Source organism: Aythya marila, assembly GCF_965140915.1.
Source record: "Aythya marila genome assembly, chromosome: 17".
NCBI classification, from domain to species: domain Eukaryota; kingdom Metazoa; phylum Chordata; class Aves; order Anseriformes; family Anatidae; genus Aythya; species Aythya marila.
In genome coordinates, this window is record NC_139058.1 from 1,479,630 (window position 1) to 1,495,710 (window position 16,081).

Below are 16,081 nucleotides of genomic sequence, written 5' to 3' on the forward strand. Positions count from 1 at the left end.
CAGGAGAAGCTACAGACACATTTAAGCGGTTATGAAGGCAGCACGCACCCAGATCCTCACATTGATTACACTGTATTAGAAAATGGTAAATTATTTATCAGGCTTTCTGACTTGTGATTAGTGTAAAGCTGTTCTTGGATGCAAATTGGAATTGTAATTAGACATGTAGAAAACCAGCCTCTGAAACCTGGTTTTATCGAAGCAGCGTACGGTACTTTTTTTCCTTTTGTAGCCGGCGTAATTATCAAAGAACACTTTGCACGTATAAAATGTCAATTTATTAAAAACAGAGACAGTTTTATTTATGTCTGATCAGTGAGCTAAACCTGGTCATGAGGATGGCAAGACGTTAGAGCTGGTAGACCTCAGCTTCTCACACTTGATTTCTTATTCCTGCACGGGAAGGGGAGGACAAGCTCCCCCACCTCTGACAATTTATTATTTGGCTTTCAGTGAAGTTAATTCTTGAGCAGAGCAACACTTAAAAAAAACCCCAAACAATGACAAAATCTTCAGCAGGTATTGAAGAGACCCCAGCCACAAGGAGTCAGCTTATTTCTGGGCTCACGTACTCACCTCCCAGTTCCATCTCGTTCAGCAGTTCACCATTAACATTTCAGAAGCAGCCACATTTACATAGCGAGTGTAAATGCATTCAGGTTTTGTGCCTCGCCACTTGCAAACTGCGGTCAGCTCTTGAAAAGTTTTTTTTTCCTTACTTAAAACCAATTACTCTAACCTAGATTTTTTAAAATCCCTGTTTGCTGAACCCCCCCCATCTCCCCTGCCTTTACAGGAGGCACAGCTCACACCCCCACCAGCAGGCTCATTTAAGACAGAAGCATGAGCACGCTCCCCAAACACATCCCAGAAGAGCTACAGTAAGTAGAAATTCTAAAACTGCCTTTGCCTCCAGCCACCCTCCCTGCAGGTAACAGAGCCAGAGCCTGAACCAGACCTCGGGCACGTGAACAGAGCCCGGTTACAGGACCCTCTTTATCAGCCCAGAGTGAAAACAGTGATAAATTCATTAGAGTTGTGCTGTTTTTTTTTTTTTCACGTTAATTACCCACCTCTTAATTAGTAACAGGTAAGAGCTCTATTTAAATGTTTCCTTTCCACGGTTAATTGCAGTCCAGGAAAAACCGAGACCCAAGTGCCGAGCCCTGAGCTGCCAAGATGCTTTTCACCCCCAAATGTCAAAGCACTCCGCACATCCGCCTCGCCAGCCTCGCTGCACGCCCTCGCAGGACGCCAGGGGAGACGCGGAGAGACACCGCACGCATCTGAAGCAGGAGAACCAAGCCGAGTGTCATTATCCGTGCTGGAATCCAGCCCAGAGCTCTCCTCCTGCCCCTCGAGATTAGCACAGCAGTTGAGAAAGGAAATTCAGAAGAGGATTTTTGAGAGGCTGGGGCGGGCTCGGGCCCAGAGCAAGTGCGAGCAGTTGCTCCTGGGTCCTCACCACGGTCCCAGCTCCCCGAGGCACCAGCCCTGAACCCCAGCACCCAGAAGGATGCAGATGGGAACACTGGGAGAAGCTCCCAGGCAGCGGGGGCAGAGCCAGCCACGAGCTCGGCCTCGCCAGGGGCAGCAGCTCAGCTCTCGGAGAGCTCGTGCAGCACTTGGGCTTTTAAAGACGAGGAGGAGTGCAGGGTCACCCCGGGGGCCCCGATGTCGGTCTCCCAGCACTCAAATCCGCAGGCGCACAGATCTCGCTTGGCTGCTTCCACGGCCTGCGGGGTGGTGTCTGCCAGGAGGGAGGCAAGAACAGGCAGGAGGTCAGCCAGGCCGTGCCTGGAGGCAGGAAGGGGCGCCCACGTTTGCCCCCGTGCCGAGCTGGGCGGGCAGAGGGGCACTGACCTGGTCGCAGCAGGGTGATGCCGCAGCCGCCGCCGCCAGCGCCGGTGAGCTTGCTGTGCAGGCCGTGCGAGGCTGTCACCCGGCACAGCCGGTCCAGGGAGGGGTGGCCTACCCCGATCACGTTCAGGTGGTGCTGGTTGATGTCGAAGAGTTCCTAAAAGAGATTGCACAGAGAGGAGGTGAGCACATGCGGTGGCAGCAGCAATTCCCGGCCATGGGTCCTTCCTCGGGAAGCTGTGGGGGGCTGTCCCTGCGTTCCCGGCCACCCCACAGCCACCTCGTGTCCATGGGGAGCTTGGCCACCAGCACGTCTTGGGGTCCAGCAAGGTTGAGGCCAGTGCCTGAGCCCTGTGCTGCTCATTTGACCCTGTCCCCATGATTTGTGCTGCTCCTGCCCATCGCTGTGACAGCGGTACAGCAGCTTCTGGGCCTCCTCACTCAGGAGGGAGAAAGTCCTGGTCGCAGCAAGCTGCTCACAGATGTTTATTCCCGGCCCTAAATCAGAACTCCCTGATTTAGTGCTCCTAAATCAGAACTCCCCGATGCCTCCCGACTGTTTTGCCTCTCCCCTGTCACACAGCTGAGCTCTGTGTGGGCTGCAAGCCAGGGGGCCTCTCACCAGCACCACGCCGGGCTCCTGGCACAAGTGGGGTCAAGAGGAGCTCCTCCGGGAGCAGCACGAGCTTCTCCCAGCAGGGCTGCCTGCACGGCTCCGTGCCAGCCCCCAGCACCGCTGCTCCTGGGGACAAAGCCTGAGCGCCCCAGGTGACAACAGCAACAGGCAGGGGTCAGGATTGCAGCTTCCCTCTGCCCTGTACTGGAAGTGCAGAGCTATGGGACAGAGGGCAGTGCTCAGACAGATCTCACAGAGCAAACTCTGAGCCGTGAAAGGACCTCAGACCCCCAGCGACAGCAGCATCCTCCCAGCTCACCGGCACCATCAGCTCAGGGTGAGCAGGGAGAGATGCTGCACTGTGCCTGAACAAACCTGGGAAGATGACCCAGCAGAGCACACGTATCACAAGTTTTGTGCTGGGCTGGATGGGTGGCCACCGAGAGGCTTCTTTACATGCCTCAGTGAGGGCACAGCGCTCCCTGTGAGGATCCAGGACACCTTTCATCTGCTCCACAACCTGCCGGGACTCGGCTGACAGCGCCTGACACAGTGATGGGCTCGATGGTTCGGGCTGCCCAGAGCTGCAGGTTCCAGAGCAGCCAGATGTGTGCACACGTAGGTGCTGCATGTGGTTGATGCTAAACCCAGATGCTAAAAGGAGCTGCACCGCTGTACCGACGGGTTGCTCAGCACCCGTGGCCAGGTTTGCCTCAGCTGGGCACCACCACCCCGCGTCCTCACCCCACGCGAGGCGGTGCTGCAGCGCTGCCGGCACCGCAACGAGCTCCCCCCGCTCGGCAGCAGCCTCTCCTCCTCCGCACAAAGCCAAGCCGAACGCAGATCTCCGCGTGCACCTCATGCATCAACGTCAGGTCAGCTCTGGGCACAGCTCCGTTTGTCATCCTCTGGAGCCAGGAGGAGCGCCGAGCGCTGGGAGCTGGCTCGTGAGCAGCCCCTCGAGCCGGGCTCCCCTCTCTCCGCTCCAGCCCTGGCAGTGACAGAGCAGCAGATGAGCGAGGCTGCCCAAACACACCCCACATTTCTCCAAGGGAACAAAACCTTTAGGGCTGCAAGTCCCCAGAGCGCCAGGTCTGCGCCCTCCCTCCCTGTCCTCTGTGCTGCGGGAAGACACAAAGAGCATTTTCTGTCCCCCCGGCTCCCAGAAGGGCATTAAGAGCAGCGCACGCAGACCACAATTCCACTCCGACCTGAACGCTTCCTGCTATCAAATTCTTTCTTAGCCCTAATGGTCTTTAAATGACATTTTGATGTTCAACAGTAACGGCGTCTAAAAATACTGGCGAACGAGCCCCTTACCTCCAGCACAGGGTAATGCTCCGGTGATGGATTTGCAGGCATCGCTTCCAGAACACTTTGGCACTCCTGAGAAATGGCATCGATGGAGTCCAGCACCGGGTTCATTATAGCCGGGAACTGAGAAGCAGGGAGGCGAGATGTGAGCAGACTGCTCGCTGGACCTAACGCCACCCCGAGAAAGCCGCCCCAGCCCTCTGGAGCTGGGCAATTCCTCGCCCCACGCAGGGCTGCTCGCTCACAGAAAAACCCAGGGCAGAGCAGGGCAGTGCCCAGGTGCTCACAGCTGCAAAAACTGGAGGAAGAGAGGGAAACAGAGGGAAACCGGCCAGAGAAAGGAGCTATTCTGCTCGATGGCTGCACACTGGTGACTTTTGCAATGAGCCCTGCGTGCTGGAGGGAGGGAAGGAAGCTCAACTCCAGTCCCCAGGTGTTAGCTAGGAGCAAGCTTGAATGCAACAACCCCGAGAGCTCACGAGAGCTCCCTGCGAGCCCTGCAGGAGATCAGAGCTCACCAGGACACTAGGGTTCCCTCCCCCCAGTGCACGCCCCCATCCCCGTGGCCACGCAGGCGCTGCACCTTCAGGATCTTCTCCTTGACCCCCGCCACCAGGACCTTGGTGCTTCGTGGGACTTTGGTGTTGGTCAGCAGGATCCTCAGCGTCGGCACCCTGCGAGCAACGAGACACGGTGAGCCCCCTTCCTTCAGCAAAGCCCCACAGCTCCCAAACCCACCGGGCTTCTCGGGGTTTTCCTTTGAGCACAACAAAGACGAGGGTCCCATTAATTTGGGGGGAAGTTAGGCAGGTGCTCAAGCACCAGCTGGGTTCAGACTTGTTCCTCTCGGTTACAGCGAACAACTGCACCAGCACAACGAACAGGACTAACGTGTTTACTGAAATCCGTGTTTTCCAACTAAAATCTTTCCTTTGAAATACTGCCAGGCTGGCCAGCAGTGGCCATTAGCCACTAATAAAGCAATTTCATGCACTGGGGAAGATTTTAATGGAGTCAGATTATCCTCCCGTGGCAGGAGGCATTCAGGGCCCGGCCCTGCTCTCCGCAGCTCGCTTTTTACGCAGCGCTGCCATCAGGTAGGCGAGAAGTTTCCCCCCCTCCCCACAATGTCATTCGCTGCCAGGAGCGGATCCGCTCCTGCTGCCCATAATGCCATGAAATTAATATTGATCCCCTGCGCCGCGTTCATCTGATGTGGGATAACGACCAAACGTTTTGCTGTTCTCGCCCACCCCGCACCGAGGCGGACACTCAGGCTCCCCACACCCGGGACAAAACGTGGCCGTGGAGCCCCGCAGCCTCTCCTCCAGCTCGTGCAGTGCCACATCCACCCGAGGCACTGCTGCCACGTCCCACCCCCTGAGTTATTTTTAAGCTCCGGCATTACCTCTTTAACGCTTTGATTTTTCCTGATTGGTATCTCAGGGCTCCACCTAAAGTGAAACACATGCATTGTCTCAGCACACAGCCCGCCGAGATAAGGCGGCGTTGTACGAGACAGAAGGTCTTTCATCTTCAGAACCTCACCCAGAGCACATGACAGTAATTGCAAGGAACACCAGCTAAATGAACCATGTTCGCAGGCAGCATGAATCTGCCCGGCCCCGCTGACTTAATGAGAGGGTCTCGCTGGACACAGTTAACCCAGTGACTTTCCCTCTGCCCTCCTCTGCTTCAGGATCACGTTAATTTATTTATTTTTCCAAAGGCAAAGAGTTTGGCCAGCATTAAATCTTTGCTGAAAGAGACTCCAGCAATGATTCCCCGGGGCAGAGCCAAGCGTGCTGGTTTCAGACGGGACTGGATGTGTGCTCGTGTCAGCAGCTGTCTGCTAGCAGGGAACTTCCCCGTGCTGGAGGATTCTTGCCTGGCTCCTGCTTCACCAAGGCACTGCGATTAGGTCTCATTAGAAAGATTACCGAAAGGAAAAGGACACTTCCCAAACCCTTGGAAGTCTCTGCTAATTGAAACTGCGTGACAGCTGTCCGAGTGCATTTTCTCCTGCCTGATCCCGGGGGCAGGATTAGGTCCCTTTGTTCCAGAACGTCTCGGCTCCTTGCAGCAGGGTCTCTGCCCCACAGCACCTCCCTGGGGGATGCAGGCCCCCGGTGTAAACGCAGGTCTGCCAGCCCCAGAGCTGGCTCCAGTCCCAATTACGGATGGGGCTCACCACCTTCCAGAAGCAGGGCTGCTGTTCTGGCACAAAAATCCCCTCAGCACCCCCGTTTGGGGTCGGGGAGCAGCTCACACGCACATACCCCAAGTGCCAACAGCGTTGTCCACACCCGAGGGATTGCCGTGGATCACCCGCTCCCCCTGGAAGGCCCAGCTGTTGATCAGAGCCATCTCTTCTTCTGTCCACCTGGAAGGCAAGAAAAAGACTCAAAACCACCCAAAACAGCACACAAGGAGCGAAAGAGAGATAACATGGAGGGCACAGCACGCCCAGAAGCAGATCAGGGTCAGCTCGCTGCGCACCCAGCCCCATCCACACCTCCCAACACCGCGTTACCACACTCTGCCCTGAGATCCCCCTCACCGACACACAGGACGGTGAGTTTACACACAGATGAGAAGAGAACCCCAAAAGTTGCACCTCGCACAGGCAGCCCCAGCCTCTAATTGCCAGCTGCTCAGCCGCAGAAGCCTCACAAATTGGGTCAGAAGATGTCACTGGAAGCGATGCTCGAGCAGAGGCTTTGATTTTTAGGGATTAACTCCTAACACTTCAAGCCACGCTGGGTGCTGGCACTTAAAACACAAAAGGGAAGCAAATGCCGAGGTGTTTATGCTGAGAGACAGAGGAACGGGCTCTCTGTGGCCCTGAAAGCAGTCGCACAGACTGCTAAGTGCTTGCAGAGGTTAAACGCTGGCTGAAGGGCTCGGTGCTGGGTCAGGCTCGGCCAGGATCGAGGCCCCTGAGCGAACACACCAATTAAGGGGCTGCAGCAGCACAAAAAGCCATCCCGGAGCTGCCGGTTGCAGAGCGGTTTAATGCTCCGTGGGATCAGATAGCCCAGCACCAGGACCTTCTGCAGAGATCACAGCTGGCATTTGGTGCCCAGAACACAAACTGGGTGCCAGAGGCAGAGGCACAGACGCAGGTTTTAGATAAGCACCAAGCAGCCCTACACGAAATAAGGAGCAGTCGCTGACCCCTGCTAGGGCAGGGCAGAAATCAGGGGAGCCTCCTGCTACCTGGAAGCCCCTTCCTCACACTGCCCACGTTCCCAGGCTGCAGCTGAACATCTTCATCCATCTCCGCGCATCTTTAATTTCACTTGCCAATATTTAATCTGCGAAGCATTCAGGAAAACAGCTCACACCACCGCCACTCAAAATAGAAGCGCAGTTTGCTGTAAACCACTTGTTTTTAATCCTCTTTGAGAGGCTGCGATTCTTCTCGATGCAGGAGTCATTATATCACGCTGTTCTTTTCTTGCAATGTTAAGCAAAAACCTTCTGAAGTCTGACACCCCCATCTCTCACTTACCCCTCTGCACGCCAGCTGGAAGAAAAAAAAAATTACGCTGTATTCAAGCTGAAGCTAAGAAGTGTGAGCAGGGAATGAAGACATCCTTGCTGCTCCCTGCTTTAGAGCTGGCCTCTGGTTTCTCACGTCGTGTGACCACGGGGAGGTTTGCACCCGCTCTAGGAACGTGTTTCTGGCTGTTTGCAAGCTCGGGTTTTGAAGCAGAGCAGAGCCGCCCCCTCTCACGGTCTCACTTCCAGGCCCCCCCCAAAATCCACAGAGCCAACCATAAAAGGTTGCACCTGGCTCCGGGGGAACAATAGAGGGTTCTGCAACTCCAGCTGCGATATGCATCTCTGAGCTGAGCCTCCTTCCACACACAGCAGAGCAGACCAGTTTTTCAGGATTGAACTCCAATGGAAAGCAGGGGAGAGGGAAAGAAGCTCCCTTTCAACAGCCCCTGATAAAGGGCAGACTCATGCAAGAAATCGGAAGGAAACGTACCACGGGCAGAAAAAAAATCCATGGGAAAGTGCAGGAAAAAAGAGAAAGAATCTTTGACTCCTTGACAGCTCAAAGCAAAACCTAAAAGATGCTCAGGGACAGAGAAGAAATAGAGGTAAAAAAAAATCCTCTACATTGAAGGGTTTTGTTTTCTTGGCAAAATAAAGCTACCTTACCCTAGACAGAGTAAGCAGCAGGTTAAATGCGTGTGTTTTTACCAAGTCTCTGCATCCAGGTGCTTTTATCAGGAGAACAGAACTGTAAACACGATTCACAGGTCAGAGCCCTGGGACAAGACACGCCTCTGCTGCTGGAGCACAGGCAGCAACAGGCAGGGAAGGGAAACGAGCTGAGCCCAGGGTGCCACAGCCACGCTCACAACCAGAGCCTGAGCCCAAGAGACGGCCAGACAGAGCAGGAGAGGTGCCAGAGCCAGGATTTGCTCAGACAGAAGGAAAGAGGGGGGCACAGCAGTCACAGTGTGGGATGTGCTGATCCAAACAGACCCCCCCAGCCCGGGGCACGGACCCCACATCGCGGCGTGCTGCTGTCAGAGAGCAGGGCTGTCCCCGTGGCGTGCCTCCCAGGCGTTACCTGGCTGTGATTTCCCCGTCCTTCAGCGGGCAGGAGATGGCTCCGCAGGCGTGCAGCAGCGCCGCCGCCAAGCACACCGCGTAGGCAGCGCTCGACCCCAGCCCGGCTCCCGTGGGCAGCTCCGACCACACCACGATATCCACGCTGGGAACATCTCTGAAACACAAAGGGCAGGCTTAGCGACCTCGAGTCCCACCTCGAAACAACGTTTCGAAGGTAAAAGATGCCAATTAGGACCGATCAGAGGAAAAGCTGCTTGAAAATTGGCCCCATCAGCACACACACACACACGCAGGCAGCTGAGTAGCCTCGCCGAGCACCGTGCCAGAACAAAGCCTGGCTGAGTCGGCTCTGTGATTAGCACAGCTCGTCAAGCAGCTAGGAGGGGCACTCTGTAACCAAACACTTGAGTAGCACCACAAAGAGACCCTTCAGAGGCTGTCGTGTGAATTTAAATGTGCTTTAAGTAAAGACCAAGCGTCACAGATGCCCAGCCGCATCGTTACACCTCGCTGGAGCAAGAAGCTGCCGAGGATGATGAAAGGTGCCTGTGTCCACGGGGCCTCTTCTCCACCCACCGTGTCAGGGCTGTTACAGACCCCGGCACCAAAACAGGAGCCTGTACCAGCAGGTGAGCGCTGGGAACCACAACCTGGTGGTTTCGGAGCAGGCTGGTCACAGCCCCAGCACAGGGACTGCAAAGCAAGTCCCTGTCACGGCCCTGTAGCCTTTGGTCCTTGGCTAAGGGTACTGGGAACAGGCTGTGGTGGTGCTGCACGTACCACACCTCGCCCCGAGCACCCTGTCAGTACTTCCATTATCCCCAGCTGTGCTGATCGAGTTTAGAAACTGGAACAGCCTCGAGCTGCGGTGACCCCAAGTTATCAAATTCGGAAGGAGATCCAGCTTAGCAGAGGGATCAGACGCTGAATTAACAGCGTGTTTCCGTAGGTGTTCCTCTAACCTACGCTAAGCCCGTATGAAACGAGCTGCCTGCACACCAGCTCTGAAGGGGTCTCTTGAGGTGCCCAGAACCTAAATAAAGGGCAATTCCCTTTGATTTCTTACTCTGCCTCAAAGAGTTGGTTTCCTTCTGTGACCTTAAAGATTCAATTAATGCTGAACGCCCCAAACATGTTTATTTTGGGGCAGGAGGACGGCCTTACCCATACTTAGCCGAAATAGCCAGGCACATATAAAGAAAGGCAAGAATAGCAAGGCTGTCGGGACCGGAGGCTTCGGCAGGGATTCCAGCAAACTCTTTCAGTGCTTCCAGCACTTCTGCGCTGGGGGGTTTTGATTCATCAAAGTCAGCTAGGGAGGCAAGCAGGGGAGAATTCAAACACTGAGAGGCCAGGAAATTGTTAAACTCGAAAGCTGCGTTTACACAAACAACTCTTGTTAGAGGAGGCAGACACAGACCATGAATTAGTTTCATGTTTTACCTACAAGCTTTCTGCTCAGCATAAAATAAAGCAAGACCTCCACTAACCACCCAGTGTTTTCCTATCCCCACACCTGCACCGTCTCAGAGGCTCTCTCCTTGCCTTCGCTTCTCACGTGTGCCCATCCACCACCAGGTCGAATTTGGGAAGCCAAACGCTGGTTATTAAAGCCCAGGGACACTGAAATGCTTCAGCCGTGTCTGAGAGCCAGCAGCCAGGGCAGGGATGAGCACAGGAGAAGTTCAGGCTGGTGCTGAGGTCACCAACGTGCTGACCCTGCAGACTTTGCCCTGCCAAGCAGACCGACCCGGTGAGGGGCAGGGAGCTGCCACCAGGTCCTGCAGCGTTAAGGGCCCCATGGGGTCACCCGGCACGAGACGCTGAGCGCCCGGGGGTGCTTGGGGCTGGATGGGGCCTTTACGGACCCTCTGGTTGCAGCCCCCTGCCCCAACCCTGGGTTCCCCCAGCCCCATCCAGCCTGTGAGGGAAGGGACACCCCCTCACCCCGTACCCCTGGCAGTTGATGACCCCAACCCCGACCCAGACCCAACTGCAATCCCAGCCGGGACCCCAACCCAAACCAAACCCCAATCCTAACCCAACCCCAACCCAGACCCAACCCCAATCCCAACCCCAATGCCAATCCAACCCCAACACAACCCAAACCCAACCCCAAACCAATCCCAAACCCAAGCCCACTTCCAACCCAACCCCAACCCAACCGCAATCCCAACCCCAACACAACCCAATCCCAATGCCAACCCCAACTCCAAGCCAATCCCAAACCCAACCCCAATCCTACCCCAACCCCAATCCCAATCCTGACCCCAACCCAATCCCAATCCCAACCTATCCCCAACCCCATCCCCAACCCCCCTCATCCCAGTGCCGCCCCAGGACCCCCCCCTCTCCCCCCTCACCCCCAAGGCGCTCCCTGAGGGCGCTGAGGCCGGGCCGCTCCCAGCTCCTGAGGACTCCAACTCCGGGCAGGCGGACACGGAGCCGCCCTTCGCCGCCGGGCCGCAGGCACAGGAAGGTGCGGAGCCCCAGCGCCACGGCCAGCGCCGCCTGCGGGAGAAAAAAACGGAACAAAAACGGGACAAAACGGGGCGTGAGCACCGGGAACACGAAGCCCAGCCCCGTCCCGTGCCGTCCTGCCCCTCACCTTGCCGTGCACCACAGCGTGCTCCCCGTGCAGGATCACCTTGCCCGGCGCCGACACCACCAGGCCCCGCTCCGCCATGACCGCACCGCGCTCCGCTCCGGCTTCAGCCGCCGGTCCCGCCCTTCTCGCTCTCAGCCAATCGCGAGGCTCTTAGAGGAGACGGAGCGGCGGGTTGACCAATGGGAAGGCGGCGTTGCGGGGTGGTGAGGCGGTGGGGTGAGGCCGGCGAGGGGCGGGCGGGGGTTGCGGAGGGTGGCGGCGATGCTGAGGAGGGCGGCGGAGGCGGCGGGCAGGGGGCTGCGGAGGCCGCTGGGGAGGAGGCAGCGAGGGGGGGGCGGCGGCGGCAGGTGGGGACGGGATCGGGAACGGGAACGGGGCCGGAGAATGGGGACCGGGGCCGGGAACGGGAACGGGAACGGGACCGGGAACGGGAGGGGACCGGGGATCGAGGACCAGGACCGGGACCGGGAACGGGATTGGGATTGGGATCGGGACCGGGAGCGAGGATCGGGACCTGGGAACTGGGACCAGGGACCGGGAACGGAGCCGGGAATCGGGGGTGGGAACGGGATCGGGATCAGGAACGGGACCGGGGGACCGGGACCGGGACCAGGGACCGGGAACGGAGCCAGGGAACGGGATCGGGACCGGGGATCGAGCACTGGGGGATCGGGACCTAAGAACGGGGACCGGGGACCGGGGACCGGGAACCGGGAACCAGGACAGGGCATTGGGACCAGGAACGGGAATCGGGACCTGGGACCTGGGACCTGGAACGGGGCCGGGGATCAGGAATCAGAGCCAGGGAACGGGATCAGGACCTGGGAACGGGGACCAGGGACCGGGAATCGGGGCCAGGGAACGGGGCTGGGATCCAGGACAGGGCACCGGGACCAGGAACGGGAATCGGGACCTGGGACCGGGGACCAGGGAGCGGGACCGGGAGGTGCCCGCCACCCCCTGACATCTCCTGCCTCCCGCAGCCCCTCCGGCGGTGCCCGCGCCCCGAGGATCTACACCCGGACGGGGGACGGAGGTGGGCCGGGGGCTGCCGGGGAGCCGGGGCTGCACGGTCCCCCCCCAGCCTGGCCCTGACCCCCGGGACCCCCGGGACCCCCGCAGGCTTCTCCAGCACCTTCACCGGCGAGAGGAGGCCCAAGGACGACCACGTCTTCGAGGCGCTGGGCACCACGGACGAGCTGAGCTCCGCCATCGGGTGAGTGCCCCCCGGCCTCCTCCCCAAACCCCGGGGGGCTGCGACCCCGCTGCCCCCCTCACCCTCGGCCCCTTTCCCCGCCGCAGGCTGGCCGGCGAGTTCGGTGCTGAGAAGGGGCACGGCTTCGTGGAGCAGCTTCACAAGGTGAGGGGTGCCCGCAGGCCTCACCCGGCCTCCCCGCCGTGTGCTGTGCTCTTAGTTTGACACAGGGTGCTCCCGTTGACACGTAGGAATTTGATAAACTTAGTATTAAAACATTAGAATGAAGCATCCCGTAAATATTTAAGGCTCTGAGCCACGGTTACTCCCCAAGAAACAAACTTGAACCAGGAATGAAACCAGCAGGTCAATAGCAGGCAGATAAACGTATCTACACGTACCCAGATCTGTGCCCCCACACATCACAGCCAGGAGTTAAGCCTTGTCACGGAGCCGCAGGTTTGGGATCAGGGCACCAAAACTACGTGGCTACAATGGTGGGAGTGGGGACTGCTCCCACCGTGGCACCGTGTGGGTTTTACTAACTGGCTTTGCTGTGCACAGGAACCCAGGAGCTAATTGGGGACCTTACAGAGCTTTGTGAGGCTGTCTCTGAAACGTCCCGTGCTATGGAGAGATGTTCCTCAAATGGATGTGACACCGAGCCAGCACCACCTCCAGCTTGTTTGGCGCTGCCGTTCTCTCAGAGGTTCCTGGTTTGGTGTCCCACCAGCAAAGGGATCCTGCGAGTGCTCCTGGTCCGCTCTCACCAGGGTCATCCAGGGTGGTTCAGTGTGCCAGTGAAAACGAGTACACGCGATAATCTGGTTTCTCCTAAAGCAATTAGGGAGCACGTACCTGGTCCCTCCTGCCAGCAGGCTGGGGATGATGAACAGCAAGGGTCGGATCCTCTTTAATCAGCACAACCAGCTGTTGCCTCCCAGAGCTCGCTGTGGTTGTACCGGAGCATCAAAGGCTGGATAAACGTAAACACCTCTTTTATTTTTGTCCTGATTGCCACATCTAGGTCCAGTGTATGCTGCAGGATGTGGGCTCCAACATCGCGACGCCTCTCTCCTCAGCCAGGGAAGCTCACTTAAGTAAGCCCCAGAGGATTTTCCTGGGATAAGAGGTCGTGAATCCACGCTGTGCTGGGCTGGGGCTGGGAGGCTGCCCCAGCGTGCGGCAGGGAGAGCTGCCCAAGGGCTGCCCCACACCATGTGCGTGGGTGCTGAGTGTGTAATGTGTGGTTCCACGAGCTGCTTGTGCTGTGTCTGCGTGACTCGAGCGATGCGAGCTGGCCTGGGGCACTGCTACAGCTGCTGAGTGGGGAGCCAGCCCTGCTCCAGCAGGAAAAGTGCTTTTGGGGTGCTTTCCTAGGGCTTGCCAATCCAAGAAAGGTGAAAGGAGAGCCCCGTCTGTGGAGCGAATGCTGCATTTCCTGCAGTTGACTCTTCTTTTCCTTCTGTAGAACGAACTGCGTTCAGCGAGAAGCCTGTCCTGGAGCTGGAGCAGTGGATTGACAGCTACTCAGAGCAGCTTCCTCCGCTCAGAGCTTTCATCCTGCCTGTAGGTATTGCTCGTGCCACTCGCTGCCGGGAGAAGGCTGGCTCTGTTAGGGTAAATCAGCCCCACCACTTGCTGTGGGAGCCGGGAGAAAACGGGTTGTGGAGCTGTTATTTGTGCTGACAAATAGCAAAAAAAAGCACGGAGAAGGACCAGGCTGAATTAAATTCCCAATAGTTCTGCATTTAGGTCTCTCTTCCCAGTTGCCTGGCCATACCAGAGCATGTGTTCAGCTGTGTGTGTGCGAGATGCGATGAGCTTTGCTGCAGCTGTCCCACGAGGCGGGTGGCTGGCTGTCTGCAGGCACTGATGTGCTGGTTCCTTGTCGTTGCAGTCGGGAGGTAAAAGCAGCGCCGCTCTCCATTTTTCCCGAGCCGTCTGCCGCAGAGCTGAGAGGTGGTGAGTGTTGGCTCGTGGTGTCACCGACCAAAATTAGCAGAAGATGATCAGACTGCCACAATAACAGCAAACCAGAAGGAAAACTCACCTGCTCGTTACCGAAATGACTTCCCTGTGAAGTCACTTGTGTTTGCCTGGACCCGCTGTGCAGCAGCTCCAACCCAGCTGATGTTAAGGGAGATGTTACTGCTGAGGTGCTGTCCTTACAGCTTGGCAACCTAGCCTGCAAAAAGCTAACATCACAGTCGGTTGTTTCTTCAAAAGACAGCTAGAAAGAGGGCTGTACGCCAGGCCAGAGGTGATGAGCAGCTCTGTTCCCTCACCAAAAAAGGGTTCCTGTTTACCTGCACAAAGGCATAATGATCCTTCAGGTTATTCATTTACAAGCTGCTCCCTTTACTCAGTGAAACCCACTCACAAGTATTCTTTGGTGGAGCACATCTGCAGGTCTCTAGAAAGTTATGATAATGATTTGTGTTACGTGGCCACCACGGATTTCTCCTGGTGGAACTGAGCAGCGCTCACAGCTGCCATGGGGGATGAGGACAGGGGCTCCACGTGAGGTTGGGCAGTGAAGTTTGGTGCTCCAACAAATTGCATTCATTTGTTCCTTCCGAACTAGAAAGTTAAATGCACTAAATCATCCCTTTTCTTGTTCTAGCGTGGTTCCGTTAGTACAAGCAGGGGAAGCAGATCCAAACGTGGCCAAATATTTAAACAGGTAAAAAAAAAAATCCATCTACCTCTTTATTCTTGTACCACTGGAGCGTGCTTGTTGTTCCCTTAGCCACGGCACAGAACTGCGGGGTTTTACATTTCAAGGAGTTTCCCTTCCAGATGATGATCTTTGAAGTTTTAACAAGCAGCTTTTTAAATACGGTTGCATGGCCTGTACGTCTCTGCAGACACCGCTGGGGTGCTGGAGGGGCAGCCACCTCGCTTTGTTTGCTCATTGCTGTTCCCTTGGTTTACAGACTGAGCGACTACCTCTTCGTTTTGGCCCGTTACGCTGCAATGAAGGAAGGGAAGGAAGAGAAAATATACATCAAGCCTGAGCAGTGACCGGGAGCTGGGATGTTTGCTTTCTAGATCGTGGAAAGGTAAATCCAGCAGAGTGCTTCCCTCAGGCATGGACAGGGCAGAGAGCAGGCCTGCACTGGGAACGTGAGATGTTGAGAACTTCCAACTAAAATAACTATGACCGTGTTCATAAACGCTGTGAGGAACACAGCTGTTCTGCTTGGCCTTGTCCGAGTATCTCTTGTGCTGGCTTCAGAATTATTCTTTGTCCTACGCTGGAACTGAGTCAGGAGGCTTTTGATAACTACAGCCGATTTTTAGAGATGTCTTAATTTCCCTGGGCAGCGGCAGGTTCTGCGGAAAGGCTTTGACGGGGCTCTGAGGAATGAAGAAGAGAAAACAATCAGCTTCTCTCTGTAAGTCACAACGCCCGTGCAGAACAGCCACTGTGCCGAGATTCAGGAACTCTGTCCACAGGCTCTGAAATAATAAATGTGATTTACTTGTACCAAAGGGCCCCTAACTGTCATGCTTTAATACCGAGCCCAGCTTGCTTTTCTTTTTTAAGTTGCTTTCAATCCATCAGCCCTGGCTGGAGCTGAGCTGTGTAGATTTACAGGAACGCACTTGGAATTCTTTGGCTCTGGCTGCCTCTCCTTATGCATGTGAAAAATGTCCCCGTGCTGACAATCCCATGCATCCTCTGCCAGGAACGGGCTTGTGCAGGACGGGGATTCAAGGAGGAAGGGCCAAATCCTCCGGGTCAGGTGCAGGAACAATCTCTTGAGTTAGCTGGGATTAACTCCGTGCAGAGCTGCCCTCCCAGCACACAGACCCCTCGAGCACACCTTTGGCTGCAGGTATTTGAGTCCAGTTGTCAAATCCCTATCAGCTGCAGGCCACTCAGGTC

At 56.6% G+C, this 16,081-nt stretch overlaps 2 protein-coding genes across 5 annotated transcripts; one reads left to right on the forward strand and one right to left on the reverse strand.

Moving 5' to 3' along the window:
* Positions 1–261: 261 nt before the first annotated feature.
* MVK (mevalonate kinase) lies at positions 262–11,124 on the reverse strand. Its single transcript, XM_082774240.1, has 10 exons — positions 10,992–11,124; positions 10,747–10,894; positions 9,548–9,695; positions 8,382–8,537; positions 6,070–6,173; positions 5,199–5,244; positions 4,374–4,464; positions 3,797–3,913; positions 1,864–2,017; positions 262–1,750 (listed from the first exon to the last, which is right to left on the reverse strand). Exons 1-10 carry the CDS (start codon positions 11,067–11,069, stop codon positions 1,599–1,601), a joined length of 1,194 nt encoding a protein of 397 aa, XP_082630366.1. The 5' UTR covers positions 11,070–11,124; the 3' UTR covers positions 262–1,598.
* On the forward strand, positions 11,067–15,676 carry MMAB (metabolism of cobalamin associated B). Of its 4 annotated transcripts, none has more exons than XM_082774249.1 (10): positions 11,238–11,338; positions 11,975–12,027; positions 12,114–12,207; positions 12,294–12,351; positions 13,214–13,286; positions 13,658–13,755; positions 14,087–14,151; positions 14,813–14,872; positions 15,126–15,251; positions 15,517–15,676. In XM_082774249.1, exons 1-9 carry the CDS (start codon positions 11,253–11,255, stop codon positions 15,211–15,213), a joined length of 675 nt encoding a protein of 224 aa, XP_082630375.1. In that variant the 5' UTR covers positions 11,238–11,252; the 3' UTR covers positions 15,214–15,251; positions 15,517–15,676. The 4 variants fall into 4 exon arrangements, with proteins under 4 accessions (XP_082630374.1, XP_082630373.1, XP_082630375.1 ...); XM_082774250.1 differs by having other exon boundaries at positions 11,238–11,331; positions 11,971–12,027; XM_082774248.1 differs by having other exon boundaries at positions 11,067–11,331; positions 11,971–12,207.
* Positions 15,677–16,081: the final 405 nt, after the last annotated feature.

What these genes read in the sequence shown, in the direction of transcription:
- MVK (XM_082774240.1), bottom strand. Translation starts at nt 11,069, where the DNA reads ATGGCGGAGCGGGGCCTGGTGGTGTCGGCGCCGGGCAAGGTGATCCTG. An exon ending in CCTCAGGGAGCGCCTTGGGG is followed by an intron (nt 9,696 to 10,746) that starts GTGAGGGGGGAG and finishes TTGCCTCCCTAG; the next exon opens with CTGACTTTGATGAATCAAAA. An exon ending in AGCATTACCCTGTGCTGGAG is followed by an intron (nt 2,018 to 3,796) that starts GTAAGGGGCTCG and finishes AATCTCTTTTAG; the next exon opens with GAACTCTTCGACATCAACCA.
- MMAB (XM_082774247.1), top strand. Translation starts at nt 11,171, where the DNA reads ATGGGAAGGCGGCGTTGCGGGGTGGTGAGGCGGTGGGGTGAGGCCGGC. An exon ending in TCGTGGAGCAGCTTCACAAG is followed by an intron (nt 12,352 to 13,213) that starts GTGAGGGGTGCC and finishes TGCCACATCTAG; the next exon opens with GTCCAGTGTATGCTGCAGGA. An exon ending in GTGGCCAAATATTTAAACAG is followed by an intron (nt 14,873 to 15,125) that starts GTAAAAAAAAAA and finishes CTTGGTTTACAG; the next exon opens with ACTGAGCGACTACCTCTTCG.